We start from the raw sequence: 15,929 nt of genomic DNA on the forward strand, positions 1-15,929 counted from the left end.
CACACACACACACACACTGAGCGCACACACACACACACACACACACACACACACACACACACACACACACACTGAGCACACACACATAGCAGACAGACACACACACACACATAGCAGACACACATGGATACACCGCGCGCATACACACATAGCGCACATGCATGTATACACACACTGAGCATATATACACACATAGCAGACACACATGGATACACCGAGCGCATACACACATAGCGCACATGCATGTACACACACACACACACACTGAGCACATATACACACTGAGCACAGACACACACACTGAGCACAGACAAACACACTGAGCACACACATAGCAGACAGACACACACACACACACATAGCAGACACACATGGATACACTGAACGCATACACACATAGCGCACATGCATGTATACACACACACAGACATACACTGAGCACAAATACACACATAGCAGACACACATGGATACACCGTGCGCATACACACATAGCACACATGCATGTATATACACACACACACTCTGCTGTATACTTACCCAGCGATGCGGTCCCCGACACTAAAGTCCCCAGCGCTGTTCCCGCTCCAGTTCCACAGGGCACTGAATATTCAGTGAGTATAATGAGCAGCGATAAGGAGCGGGAGGCAGCAGAGCCAGAGACAGCATCGCTGGAGAAAAGTAAATATAGAAAATATTTTTATTAAAAAGATCCATATTTTCTCCGGTATGTTTTACACTGATGTCACACGGATCACATCAGTGTGCGACCCGTGTGACATCCGTGCTGCCGGAGATGCCTGTGTGTGTGCATGCGGGGTCATGAAAAGTCACACGGTCCGTGTGCAAACACGGACGTGTGAGGCACATCATAGAATAACATGAGTACGTGTGACATCCGTGTTAAAAACGGATGTCACACGTACCTAAAACACAGACGTCTGAAAGCAGCGTATGGCAGTGCGCCGGATCAGACAAAGTGGAGAAAAGCCGGATGTGTGAAACCACTAGCTTACCCCGGGTCCCGACACACGTGTGCCGGAGCCGGCGTACGTAGGCTGGTAACCATGGTACACATCGGGTAACTATAGAAACCACTTTGCTTAGTTACCCAATGTGTAACATGGTTACTAGCTTACCCCGGCTCTCGGCACACGTGTTCCGGAGCCGGCGTATGCTGTTAACCAGCGTACACATCGGGTAACTATGGAAACCGCTTTGCATAGTTACCCGATGTGTACCATGGTTACTAGCTTACCCTGGCTCCCTGCCCATTCAGATCGTTGGTCTCCCACTGTCAAACACGCCGATGCGTTCTGCACAGCAGGAGACCAACGAGCAAGAAATGAACCATCATTATTCAAGACTTACTGATTATATTATTATTCAATCTGCTAACCTACATACACATACGTTAGAATCGGGCCACCTTCTAGTATAATATAACAGGCACAAGCAATCCACATATTGGCATATTGACATGCTGGCTGGCATCCTAATCACCCTCACACTGAGAAGTTCTGGCTGTCTATTTATGCTGTGCTAATCATACACCTGTGCACATTGGGCATTGCCTCAAAACCTGAACTAGCACAGAAATTAATCCAGGCCAGGATTAACCTCTTCTCTGCTGCTTACAAGTGCAAAAGGCACATGCTAGGAGGAATATAGCTCCCATCTACCACCATACAATTTACTGCGTCCTAAAGCCCATTGTCTGTTTCTTTTTTACTCTCGCTAAATCTGCAGCATCAAAAATTGGTGAGTTTTTGATGTAGCAGATTTTCTGCAGCATTTCTGCACCAGTTACATAAATTACCGTAGGTTACTTGCGTTTATGGTATTTGAGTGCATTTTTTATGTTCAATCTATTTTTATTGGAAGTTATCAGGATTACAAAAAAAAACCAACATAGAGTCATATAACAAGTTATGCAAAGAAAGCAATCTGCAGAGAGCAGCCTGCCGGTGTCCCGTACAAGCAGCATATCGATTCTTAGGCATTTTCAAAACCTTTGAAGCGTATGTAATGATGAACACAACAAGTTCGTGGATTTGCAGTACCAGAATTGAAATTCAGAGAATATAGGCAAAGAACGTATTCTTATTCAAAACTTCAAAAATTTAAAGATTATGCCGATGTTCAAACTGCTAGTATTAAGAAAAGCAAGCTCAGGAGTAGAAATGTCAAGTTTCAAATTTAAAAGCGGGGATCAAGCAAGCCTATGAGTGCATTTTTTAACACACATTTTTAACTCCTCTGGTATGTTACGTTTTACATAAAGCTGCTTTGTTTTTGATACTTTGCTTTGACAAAACGTTCTTAGTTCAGTTGTGTGGATTACATAGATTTTGCATTTCCGTAGCATATTTTACCTGCTGATTTTCCACATCTAAACTTAAGTTTCCACAATCATTATTTTGTGAATTTTTGATCCTGCATATTTTTACTACTTAAAAAATGCAGTCTTACAGGTCCAGCAAAATGGATGGGATTTAAAGAAATCTCAGGACATTTTTAGTGTGTTTCCTCTGTGGAGATAAACACATGTAATCCTTTCTTAAGGCCCTGTCACACACAGAGATAAATCTGTGGCAGATCTGTGGCAGATCTGTGGCAGATCTGTGGCAGATCTGTGGCAGATCTGTGGTTGCAGTGAAATTGTGGACAATCAGTGCCAGATTTGTGGCTGTATACAAATGGAACAATATGTCCATGATTTCACTGCAACCACAGATCTGCCAAAGATTTATCTCTGTGTGTCTCGGGGCCTTTAGATGAAGAAAGTGTTATCCAAAGCCATTTAACAGGAAAAATAGAGCAGCTATATTTAAAACATAAAATACTAGACAGACAAAAAACACAAAAAATGTGATAAAAATGCGTGTAAAAAAATAAATAAATCACAAAACACAATAAAAAAATTAAATAAGCTAACCTATCTAGTAGATGCTGAAATACTGGAGAAAACCTGCAAGATCAAAAACTCACTAAAAGCTCATCATGGGAACGTAGCCTAAGATGCTCATTTTTTATACAGCGCAAATATGCAGTATCAACAAAATCACCAAAAACTCATCATGGCAGCTTAACCTAGCACTAATATGTGACCAAAGAATTATGGTTATGACCACAAGCAACTGACTAAATAACAATTGTGACTATATGCATGATTGTAATCATGGATATCTAAGCCCTGCACTTGATGTAAGCGAAATAGTGAATCAGGAGAACTATACTACATTTCTAATTTGATGTGTTTGCTAATATTATTATTACACCTACTACATATTGGGATAGGATCTTGGAGATGGGAATAACCCTTTAAGTGCCAAATAGTTTGCTTTCAACAATGAGGCAAAATAGAGTGAACAGGTTTTTTTTTTGCTCTGCGTCACCTATGACATCATGTGTCCAATTCAACATGAAAAATGTATTGAAACATAGTGGAAAAATATACTCATTCTTAATCTCTCAATAACCGCCAATCTGCCTTTTAATGGAAGCCATTAAGACACCCAATTCCTCAGCACCGCATTTTCACACCACTTAGTAATAAGAGTGTAGCACCCCCAGAGAGCAAAATCCAGAGGATGTCATCTGTCTATGACAGTTGACACCCTGTGGCATCTGCCCCAGGGCCGGCGTCAGCACCCGGCAAACCCGGGCAAATGCCGGGGCCCTGGAGAGCCGGGGGGGCCCACTCGGCCTCGTCAGTTCTCCTGTCCCTTGGCCGGGGCCCACTCGCCTTTACAGTTCTGCGGTCCCCGGCCGAGTTCCGGGGACCGCAGTCCTCGGCAGCAATCTGCGGCGCCGTCACTTTAAGGCGCGCAGACATCCTCGTTTGAATTTCATCTGTGGGCGGAGCTACCGCCTTCTCAGTCCCACAGATGAAGGAGGCGAGCTTCTGTCCGGCGCTGTGTGGGCCCCCTCTCCACCGTGACCTAATCGGGTAAGTGCCCTCCCCGCCTCCCCATTATAGGCCCCGGTGAGCTGCTTCTACCCCCTGGATGTATGCCCTGGCCCCTGCCAATGCCCCCACCCGCCGATTCCGCGGGTGTGGGCCCCGCCGAGCCGCGGGTGCTGGCCCCGCCGAGCCGCGGGTGTGGGCCCTGCCGAGCCGCAGGTGCTGCCAGTGCCGCGGGTGCTGTACCCGCCGAGCCGCGGGTGCTGGCCCCGCCGAGCCGCGGGTGTGGGCCCCGCCGAGCCGCGGGTGCTGCCGCTGGTGCTGTCCCCGCCAAGCCGCGGGTGTGGGCCCCACAGAGCAGCAGAGTTGTGTGCATTTGTCTGAATGTAGCAGAGTTGTATGTGTTTGTATGTAGCAGAGTTGTATGTGTTTGTCTGTATGTAGCAGAGTTGTATGTGTTTGTCTGTATGTAGCAGAGTTGTATGTGTTTGTATGTAGCAGAGTTGTATGTGTTTGTATGTAGCAGAGTTGTATGTGTTTGTATGTAGCAGAGTTGTATGTGTTTGTATGTAGCAGAGTTGTATGTGTTTGTATGTAGCAGAGTTGTATGTGTTTGTATGTAGCAGAGTTGTATGTGTTTGTCTGTATGTAGCAGAGTTGTATGTGTTTGTCTGTATGTAGCAGAGTTGTGTTTGTCTGAATGTAGCAGAGTTGTGTGCATTTGTCTGAATGTAGCAGAGTTGTATGTGTTTGTATGTAGCAGAGTTGTATGTGTTTGTCTGTATGTAGCAGAGTTGTATGTGTTTGTCTGTATGTAGCAGAGTTGTATGTGTTTGTCTGTATGTAGCAGAGTTGTATGTGTTTGTCTGTATGTAGCAGAGTTGTATGTGTTTGTCTGTATGTAGCAGAGTTGTATGTGTTTGTCTGTATGTAGCAGAGTTGTATGTGTTTGTATGTAGCAGAGTTGTATGTGTTTGTATGTAGCAGAGTTGTATGTGTTTGTCTGTATGTAGCAGAGTTGTATGTGTTTGTCTGTATGTAGCAGAGTTGTATGTGTTTGTATGTAGCAGAGTTGTATGTGTTTGTATGTAGCAGAGTTGTATGTGTTTGTCTGTATGTAGCAGAGTTGTATGTGTTTGTCTGTATGTAGCAGAGTTGTATGTGTTTGTATGTAGCAGAGTTGTATGTGTTTGTATGTAGCAGAGTTGTATGTGTTTGTATGTAGCAGAGTTGTATGTGTTTGTATGTAGCAGAGTTGTATGTGTTTGTATGTAGCAGAGTTGTATGTGTTTGTATGTAGCAGAGTTGTATGTGTTTGTCTGTATGTAGCAGAGTTGTATGTGTTTGTCTGTATGTAGCAGAGTTGTATGTGTTTGTCTGTATGTAGCAGAGTTGTATGTGTTTGTCTGTATGTAGCAGAGTTGTATGTGTTTGTCTGTATGTAGCAGAGTTGTATGTGTTTGTCTGTATGTAGCAGAGTTGTATGTGTTTGTCTGTATGTAGCAGAGTTGTATGTGTTTGTATGTAGCAGAGTTGTATGTGTTTGTCTGTATGTAGCAGAGTTTGTGTGTGTGTTTGTCTGTATGTAGCAGAGCTGTATGTGTTTGTATGTAGCAGAGTTGTATGTGTTTGTCTGTATGTAGCAGAGTTGTGTGTGTGTGTGTCTGTCTGTATGCAGCAGACTTGTGTGTGTGTGTGTGTGTCTGTAAGTGTATATGACTGTATATATTTGTCTGTTTATATGTATTTTTGTGAGTTTGTCTTTAAATATGTATATGTTCGTATCGGTGTCTGTGTGTGGATGAGGCCCACTGGGACTCTTCCGCCCGGGGCCCACAAAAACCTGGAGCCGGCCCTGATCTGCCCAGACGAGTTTTGGAACTGATCGGTGCTGATTAACTCCTTATATGCTGCTTTTAATTGCAACAATGGTATTTAAGTGGTTAAAAGAAGGAGCGCACTCTCCCATTAATAATATTGGCTCTATGAGGTCACCCGATAACCTCAGGTTATAGTGGCCTGTTAGACTTTATTCTAAACAGGGGCTTACAGGCTGAATCAGAGCAGAACCAATAATCAAAGTGAAAAATATGCATGTCCCAAAATGAGACTAAGTAAAAAAAATAAAAAATAAGTTAAATAAAATGTGTAAAAAAAAAACCTGAACCCCCACCCCCACAAAGCAGCGCACATACCTCACAAAAAGCTGTTTTGGCACTAAAAACTCAGCTTTTGTATAATGAAAATAAATTCCAAGTCAAGAATTATACAACCGTCACATTATTTATTTCATATGGCGCACACCATACATAAAGGGTAATAAAAAACAATATAGCTTTTTCATCATACTTGTTAAAAGGATTCTCACTGGGTGAAGTAGCTCCTCTAAGCCCAAAGTCTAGGTGGGCACATGGGCTAAAGATATCGGTTCAGCTGATAGGTGAATAACCCGGGAAATAGCTAGTTTTTTGCACCAAATTCATCAAAATGGTGCACATGGCCTTTGAATTTGGCAATTGTCAACCCCAATTGCAAATCTTTCAAAAATTCACAAAAATGTTTCAAAATGAAAACTTAAAAATCTTAAACTAGGTGGGACTGGAATGAGATGTGACCCCAAAAATGTGATAATTGGTAAAAGTCAGATTTCATGAATCTATCTAAAACATCTACAGTATATAAGCAAAAATATTGAGGTAACATAAAAAGTGACACAAAACAATAAGACAGAGATATTAAAGGAAACATGTCACCAGATTTTTTAGGTATAAACCAAAACTAGCACCTTCAGCAGCACCTGTGCTGTATTTTTTTTTAACTATATTTTTATTCAAATTTTTCAATAACATATAACACTGGCATAAACGAATTCAGCATTGAAAATTCAATTCAAAAACATTACATTGTCCTGTTTGATCATCACAAATTCCATACAAATTTTTAGAATCAATAACCGTAACATGGCAAGGTAAAGCAAAGGAAAGTAGCGACCCCTTAACTCAACATACTTATCATTCCCCCCATTTAACTCTTGTGAACATGGTAATGACATAGAATAAAGAAGTCCCACTCAAAATCGGTTATTTCCTCCTTGCTCAACTTGGTTCCTCTTAGTCACCTTTCGGCCTTTCCTCCTTCCACCTCCAAGCCATCCAATGTCTTTGAAAGGTGACATTATCCTGACTATCTCCTCCCGAGTACAGTAGGCCAATATGAATTTCTTCCATTTTTTAAAGTGCTGTCGTATTCTCTCCGCCCTCCTTTCTGCATCCAATCCTTCTATTTCAAGAAGATGCATGAGCTGACCCAAGATCTCTTGAATCGTGGGGACCCTAGACGGCAACCATTTATTAAGTATCACTCTCTTGGATGCCAGAAGTATCACATGTATAAGTCTGGGTGGTTTAGTCATCTTCCCTTTAGTATCGTTCCCCTCCTCCCAATGGTGAAAAAGAGCAAACCCAGGTGAGAGCCGAACTTCAAGACCCCACACCTTTTGTATACAACTTGTGATCTGTGACCATAATGGACTTAAATGGGGGCAGGACCATAACCGGTGAAGGAGATCTATTCCACTACTCTTACATTTAGGGCAAAACGTAAGCCTGTCTGGCTTTGTTGCTGATGGAGGGAGATTGAAACCATAAATTGCCTTGTGCATAATTCTAAATTGGGTTTCTCACCAATGCTCATTGTGCTGTATTTTATAAAGGTGCGTGTTGTTCCCTGACTCCTCCAATATGAGGTGTTCAAACACCTTTTGAAATCTCCCTCTTTGAATGTAAATCTTTGGGTCTGGTCTGATGGGCGTCATTGGTTGTGGCTCCTGTTCCTCCTCTTTGCGCTGATGGCTGTCCTCTTGTGATAATTGATGTGGATGACGCTTCCTGCGCCATCCACATCGTCGGGCAAAATCTTGCACCTGTGCAGAGACATTGCTGGCTCGCACAGGCACACTTTGCTGTGCACTACTGCGGGCAGACCAAATGCATTGGTGTGCAGTAGGTCAGAGCAAAGTGCCCCTGCTTCAGCTGGCAATGTCTGAGATTTTGCTCGGTGATGTGGATGGTGCAGATGGCGTCATTCACATCAATCATTACAAAATAACGGCGATCAGCATGGAGAGGAGGGACAGGAGCCGCAACCAACAACGCCCATCAGATCGGACCCAAAGATTTTCATACAGCACTGGAGATTTTCTAAAGGCATTTCTGGGGTGTACAGGGGTAATTAGGGGGTAAAGTGCCCCTTTATAGAATCAAGAACAGGTGCTGCTTAATGTGCTAGTTTTGGTTTATACCTCAAAAATCTGGTGACAGGTTCTCTTTAAAGACATTAAAAAAGAGCAATTAACTCTAAAAATTCTGGAGATACAGCGATGATAAATCAGCGTCTTTGTATTTTTCTACTATTGTGGGTTTCTTGAATCTAATTTTCCCTCTCTTATAGATACAAGAGTACATTGGAAGCATGCTGCTTGTTTCCCGATATTCACTGCCTGCCTGATGGAGACTTGACAGAGGTAAACTGACCCAAAGGCTGTAGAATATTCATATACGGACACATATAAACAGAATTACAATTCACATTGTACCCCAAAGCTTGAAAGGATAAAATCATTTATGCTAAGTTAAGATTATTCAGATCACATGAACTAAGTGGATGGTTTAGTGATTATCATTTTAGCATGTGATGTTCCACCTATTACATGTGATGTAACCTAATAAAGATTCCCCTCTAGATGATATATGAGCTAAACTAGACTATTACACCACATGCATTCATGTTGAGTATTTGGTGAGTTTTTACCTAAGGATTTGTAAGCCAAAACCAGAAGTGGAACAATCAGAGGAAAAGTATAAGGCTACGTTCCCACAATGAGTTTTTGATGAGTTTGTTTTACACATTTCCAGCAAAGTGGATGTGATAAATAGAAATCTCCTGCTCACTGCTTCTTTTTTACTAAGCGTAAATTGACCTGCGGTGCATGTTTCAAATCCGCAGCATGTCAATTTCTCTTGCAAACATGATGAGTTTTCTGCATTAGATATAGAAAAACTACAGGCAAAAGACGCATATGCAATTTTAGTGTGTTTCCGCAGAGGAAATGCATCCAAAGTGCATTTAATCCACGCTTAAGAATGTCAATAAAGTTGTAGAAAAAACAAATGCAAGAAATTTTCAAAAACAAAACAGCAACAACAACAACACAGAAGTGTGTCAGCTGCATAGAAATACATGAAGCTGACCCACTCTTGTCAGGAGAGCCACCAGCGGTTGTGAGCAATGCGATCCTCACGCAAGTGTGACTCCGGCCTAAGCAGCAGATCTGTGAGACACGAAAGTAATCTGAAGCCTTCCAATTTGCATCCCTGTCTCACAGATCTCCATAGACTAGATTGAGTCATATCTGCAAATCGGAGTGGAATAGGACATGCTCTGAGTTTCATAGATCTCACTTTTGGATCAGTGGTTTTAACGGCTGTGGACACATCTACTTTACTCTATGGATCTTAGTGCATTCTTGAGAAAAAAATGAAGAGCACTTAGAAATGTCAAACTGAATTGTGAATGTAGCCTAATTATTCTATTTTTTTTTCTATAGATAGGAGAACGTGGCGTCAATCTAAGTGGTGGCCAGAAACAGAGGATCAGTTTGGCTCGTGCACTCTATAGTTCAAACAGCATGGTTCTTTTGGATGATCCCCTCAGTGCTGTAGATGTTTACGTGGGAGCAGAGTTATTCAGCAAGGCAATTAAAACTGGAATGCACAACAGGAGTGTCTTATATGTCACACATCAATTACAGGTACTGAACAGATATTTAGTTTGCATTACAGCATTTTTTGAATACAAATGATTTCCAGTACAGTACATACCATATATTAGAATAATTTCAGAGATCCTAATTTATCTGCAAAGTAATACAGACAGTGTATCAGTTTACGTAAGACCCTATTAGCATGGAGTTCAGAGGGTGAGACCACACTGCTTCATGCAGTTGTAACTCTGCACATTTGATGGCCAATGGCTACAAGTCTTTAACAAAATGTTGTGCCCATTGGCCACCACGGGTGATCAGCATTGCAGATGTATAGCCAGCTGATCAGTGTTGTCTTACCCAGAGGAGCTTGCTTATTGTCTAGATTGGTACATCGCAACTAAGTGGTACTTTACATGTTGCGACATCGCTACCGATATATCGTCGGGGTCATGGTTGTTGTGACGCACATTGGGCGCCGGTAGAGACATCGCAATGTGTAAATCCTAGGAGCGACGATGAACGAGCGCAAAACAATCAAAAATCGCTGATCTGTGTCACGTTGTTCATTTTCATAATGTCGCTCCAGCTGCAGATACGATGTTGTTTGTCGTTTTTGCAGCACCACACATCGCTGTGTGTGAAGCCGCAGGAACGACAAACATCTCCTTACCTGCGTCCACCGACAATGCGGAAGGAAAGAAGTGGGCGGGATGTTATGTCCCGCTCTCCTCCTCCCCTCAGCTTCTATTGGCCGGCCGCTTAGTGACATCGCGGTGATGCCGAATGCACCTCCCCCTTGAAGGAGGGATTGTTCAGCGGTCACCGCAATGTCGCCGCCAAGGTATGTGCGTGTGAAGCTGCCGTAGCGATAATGTTCACTATGGCAGCGATCACCAGATATCGCATGTGCGACGGGGGCGGGTACTATCGCGCTCGACATCGCTAGCCGATGCTAGCGATGTCGCAACGTGTAAAGTACCCCTAACCCTAAGCTGTGAGTAATGGCTGACACAGACACTTGAGAACATGGAGAAACCTTAGATATGATCAGGAATGATTTGACGCCTGTAAATCAAAACAAGAACGGGACAGAAATAGTATTACTGTACCTCAACCTTGGAAGGAAATATGCCAAATGTTGGCACAATTTTGCTCAAATTAGGGCATCTACGTTAGACCTTTTTTTTGTGTCTAAAACTCTATTTGCAGATCACTCAAAAATAATATGTGGCTTCACATTGAGGGTCTGGTGTAGCTGGACAGCCCACCTGGGTTTTTGAGTTTTGTTTCTAGAAACAGAGAAACGTAATTTATGCAGAGGAAGGATCTGTTAGATAATGGATACAAATGGCAGAAAAGTATACCAATGAAAATAATGGGGTCTGCTTCCACTATAGTGTGCATTATTTTACTGCAGCAGCAGCAGTAATAGCATGGCCTTATGATGTTCAGTTCTAGCTATTTGGATGGAACTGCATCACTGAACACCAACACCTGGGCTCATTGCCTGGGCTGTGATCATGGAACTGATGTTTGATAGACCTCCCATTGAGTGTGTGAGTGGGATGAGTGGGAGTTCACTCCAGAATCATTGGTTGTTCTGATTCAGTCTGAGAAAGCAGTTGCCTATGCCTACTTCTTGTTCTCTGGAGAGAATATACCAAGAAGTCACTCTCCATTAAGCTTAATTCACACATCAGTGTTTTTAATTAGTATTTCATTAGTATTTGTATGAAAAAAACAGGATTGTCCCCAAAACACAGAAAAGGTGTCAATCTTTTAATGATAGCTTTTCTCTGTAAAGGTACCGTCACACATAACGAGATCGCTAGCGAGATCGCTGCTGAGTCACCGTTTGGTGACACAGTAGCGATCCCGTTAGCGATCTCGTTATGTGTGACATCTACCAGCGATCAGGCCGCTGCTGTGAGATCGCTAGTCTTTGCAGAATGGTCCAGGCCATTTTCTTTTTTTTAATTTAAAGTTTTATTGGTTTTCAAAGGAAAGAGTACAACAACATTGCAAACCATTGAATACAATTTTGATAAACAAGGAGCCATCACGGCGGCTAAAGGCCACAGGCTCAGTAATCTTTACAACTGTCGTTGAGGAAATAATCAAACAACATGACTTACTAATAGAGAACAAGAAACCAAAGTAAAGGTAAAGAAGGATGAACAAGGCAAAGAGTAGATCAGAAGTGGGTGGGGGAGACAAGAGGGGGAGAACCGTAGGGGGAAAGATGTGGATAGGAGTATGTTGGCCGAGACTGGCGTCCCGTCTGTTGGGCGTGAACCTGAAAAGAATGAAAATGACTATGGAAGGTGTGGCTAGCTGAGGGTCTTGTTTACTGAGGGTCAACGAGGGCAAGAAACCTTGGGTCAGAGAGAAAAGATTCCCACTGATACCATTTAGAGGAGGCTTCCACTAGCTGGCCTCGCGATTGAGCCATTACCATCTCCATGCGGTGTATTACATTTACTTCTGTCGCCCATTCCTCTATGGACGGGGGGGTAGGGTCTTTCCAATGTCGTGGGATTACTGTCTTGGCGGCCTGGAGTAGATGTCCGGTAAGAGATTTTTTTATACACCTTTTCTGGTATTTTAAACATAAACAATAGGGCTGCCTCGGGGCGACTGGGGACTAAGATCCCTGTGACCTCCTGGATGCCCACCAGCACCTTGCTCCAGAAGGCCGCCAAGCTCGGACAGTACCACCAGATATGGGCCATGGTACCTCCCTGTGCTCCGCACCGCCAGCATGTGTCAGGGATTTCGGGGCACCACTTATGAAGGGATGACGGGACCTTGTACCACCTGGAGAGAATTTTGTAGCAAGTCTCTTGCATTCTCGTTGCAACCGCTGACTTGTGGGTCAGGCGGAAGCATCGTTCCCATTGATCCCTGGAGAATGTCTGGCCGAGCTCTGCCTCCCAAGCAGTACAGAAGCGAGGAAGTGGTGTTTCTGCTGCTGCTGTCAAGATCCCATAAATCCTTGATATTGCATGTCTAGTGTCGGGTGTCCCTGTACAGATAAGTTCAAAAGGGGTTGGGGATGAGGGACAAGTTAGGTCTAGCCCCTGCGTGGTTATGAAGTGTTTAAGTTGGGCATATTCAAAGTAGAACCGCATTTTGAAGTCTCTCTGCCCCACAATGTCCGGAAGTGGGAGAAGAACCCCTTCTGGTGCCACCTGTCCCAGTCTCAGGGGGTTCTGTTTTGAGCTTCCCAAAAAGTTATTAGACGATGCCCCTGGTAAAAAGTCAGGGTTATCCGTCAGTGGCATGAGGGGTCCCTGAGTCTGGAGCAGGCGCTTAATCCGTGGCATTGAGTGTACTGATTGTAATGTTTGTTTAGTGGTGTAGGACATTCCTATCTTATGTTTGGTAAGAAGTGGCCAGTTCCATGGCATGGATAGAATAGATAAGGGGCACAGGTCGTGTGCCAGGCGGACCCAGAGCTTCGATCCAGAGTTATGTAAGAGGTCTAAGACCCTTGCATGGGCAGCAGCCAGATAATAACGCCGACAGTCAGGCAGCCCCACCCCTCCCGCCCCCTTGGTCCTAGTTAGGACATTCCTCCCGAGTCGGGACCGTCCCTTGGATCACACAAATTGATTAAACAGGCGCTGTAACTTTACCCAATACGACGCCGGGACATATACCGGGACCGTCTGGAGTAAGTAGAGCAGTCTGGGCAGGGCTGTCATCCTGAGGGCACTGATCCTACCAAACCATGAGAGGGTGCCTCTATGCCATACAGTCAGGTCCCTCTCGAGTTTGGAGAGAAAGTTTTGAAAATTAAGCTGGAAAAGTCTGGTTACATCAGATGGGATAGTGATACCTAGGTAGCCGATACTGCCGTGTGGTGGCCATTTGAAGGGGAAGTTTGGTTTTATAGCATCTACTGTTGCTTGGGAAAGTGATATGTTTAGGGCTTCAGATTTGTCAAGGTTGATTTTAAAATTGGACCATTTGCTAAAACGATTGAGTTCACGCATTAAGGATGGAAGGGAAGTGAGTGGGTTTTGCACATAAATAAGTAGGTCATCCGCGAAGGCGGCGCATTTATATTCTTGAGTGGCAACTTTAATCCCCCGTATGTCGGGGTTAAGCCGGATGGCCGACAACAGATGCTCCATGACTAATATATAGAGCAATGGGGATAGGGGGCATCCCTGTCGAGTCCCGTTATGGATATCAAAGGGACTCGACAGGGTGCCATTAATCTTTAGACGCGCGGTCGGGGAACAGTATAAGGCCAAAATTTTAGATGAGAAGGTTGGACCAAAACCAACATGGGACAAAGTCTGAGAAATAGAATGCCAGGAAATTCTATCGAATGCCTTTTCGGCGTCTAACGATAACATCATCATGGGGATTTTTTGGGTGTGAGCATGTTGGACCAGGTCTAGGGTTTTTAGGGTGTTGTCCCTTGCTTCCCTACCAGGAACGAATCCTGCTTGGTCCAAGTGCACCAGATCTGGCAAAAGGGGATTGAGTCTGTTTGCAAGAAGCTTAGCATAGATCTTCAAATCCACATTGAGCAACGATATTGGTCTGAAGCTGCTACATGCGGTAGGGTCTTTACCAGGTTTTCGGAGCAAAGCCACATGAGCTGTCATGGAGTGGGGAGGGAATGGGGTCTCATCTGATATAGCGTTAAAAGAAAGGAGCATTAGGGGTGCTAACTGTTCTGCAAACGTCTTATAAAATTTGGCTGGGAATCCATCCGGGCCGGGACTTTTGTTACCGGGTGTGTCACGGATTACTGACAGAATGTCCTCAAGAAGAAATGGCTTCTCGAGGTCCTCAATTGTGGACTGATTGAGAGGTTGAAAGGGAGAGGGCATTGTAGGGGGCTCGTGGTCTATCTCAGGAAACCGAGGGGTCAGATTGTATAATTTGGAATAGTACGCATGGAAGGCAGAAGAGATATCAGGAGTAGCATAGAGCATCTCGTCTCTTGTATTTTTAATGCAGGAAATTAGGGTGTGGGCTTTCCCTTCCTTCAGTGCATTTGCCAATAGTCTGCCCGGCTTATCCCCGAATTCATAAAATTTCCCCCTTCCCACTTGCAACAGGCGCTGGTATGACGCATCCAACAATTTCTTGACCTGTAATCTGGCCTGCAAGAGGGCCTGTAAGGTGGTGGCTGATAAAGCTCGCTTATGAGCAAGCTCTAACCTCGAGACCCCGCGGAGGGCCTCTGTTAGATTCTGGGCTTTTTCTTTTTTAATACGGGCTCCATGTTTGATGAAAGTGCCCCTCAAGACGCACTTCAGTGTCTCCCACTTAAACGTGGGGGCTGTGTCGTCTGCCAAATGATCCTCTGAAAAATGAGTGATCGTGGTCAGCACATCAGAAACACAGAGCTCACCCATGAGCAAAGATTCATTAAGCCGCCATGTTCCCGCAGGGGCTGGGAGGGAAGGAACCTCTACCTCACAGTATACTGGGGCGTGGTCTGACCACAATATGCTGCCTATTCCAGTCTGTCGGACCCAAGGGAGAGCATTGTGCTGTATGAAGATGTAGTCTATACGACTGTAGGAGTCTTGTGAGTGCGAGTAGAAACTATAGTCTCTATCTGACGGATGTGTTATTCTCCAAGTGTCAAACAGCTGGATACTTAATAGAACCCTTTTGATACGTTTGATGGTGGTGTATGAAATGCTGGACTTCCCCTTGGAGTTATCTAATGTAGGGTCCAGAGTAGCATTAAGGTCAATACAGAGAATTGCTGTACCTCTAATTAGGGGCATCGCAGTGTCTGCAAAGCTAGCCAGAAAGTCATCTTGTCTCTGGTTTGGGGCGTAAGCATTTATGATTGTGAATGTTTGGTCTCCAGCTATTAGTGAGAGGATAATATACCGTCCCGTACCGTCTGATGTGCAGTTTATAATTTGATGTGGAAGAGACTTGTGAATGGCAATCGCCACTCCCTTTGAGCGGGATTCTGGGTTATCTGAAAATAACCAGGTTTGGTAGTACTTGTTCTTTAAGATAGGGGCGTGTCCCTGTTTGAAATGCGTTTCTTGAAAACATACTATTTTCACCTTGTGCTTGTGGAAGTGGTAGAGGACCTGTGCTCTCTTCTCCGGCACGTTAAGACCCTTAGCATTGAAGGAGGCGATTGTCAGGTTGGCCATCTGTAAAAGATTGAAGTGTTATAGGTACATGAGATATAAGGACGGACTAGCCCGTCTCGGCCACCATTTGGGGAGGGAGAAGGAAGTGTGAACTGTGAAAGGCAGATGAA

At 44.1% G+C, this 15,929-nt stretch overlaps 1 protein-coding gene across 2 annotated transcripts in view; it reads left to right on the forward strand.

The window, feature by feature from the left end:
* LOC142291690 (ATP-binding cassette sub-family C member 5-like) overlaps positions 1–15,929 on the forward strand; it is a 229,614-nt gene that overhangs the window by 113,008 nt on the left and 100,677 nt on the right. For both annotated transcript variants that reach the window (XM_075336404.1, XM_075336405.1), the window contains 2 exons: positions 8,356–8,428; positions 9,512–9,715. In XM_075336404.1, the coding sequence (XP_075192519.1) occupies positions 8,356–8,428; positions 9,512–9,715 (277 nt within the window). The remainder of the gene's footprint in view (positions 1–8,355; positions 8,429–9,511; positions 9,716–15,929) is intronic.

The sequence above is a fragment of the Anomaloglossus baeobatrachus genome, chromosome 2 (genome assembly GCF_048569485.1).
Source record: "Anomaloglossus baeobatrachus isolate aAnoBae1 chromosome 2, aAnoBae1.hap1, whole genome shotgun sequence".
Taxonomy (NCBI): Eukaryota; Metazoa; Chordata; class Amphibia; order Anura; family Aromobatidae; genus Anomaloglossus; species Anomaloglossus baeobatrachus.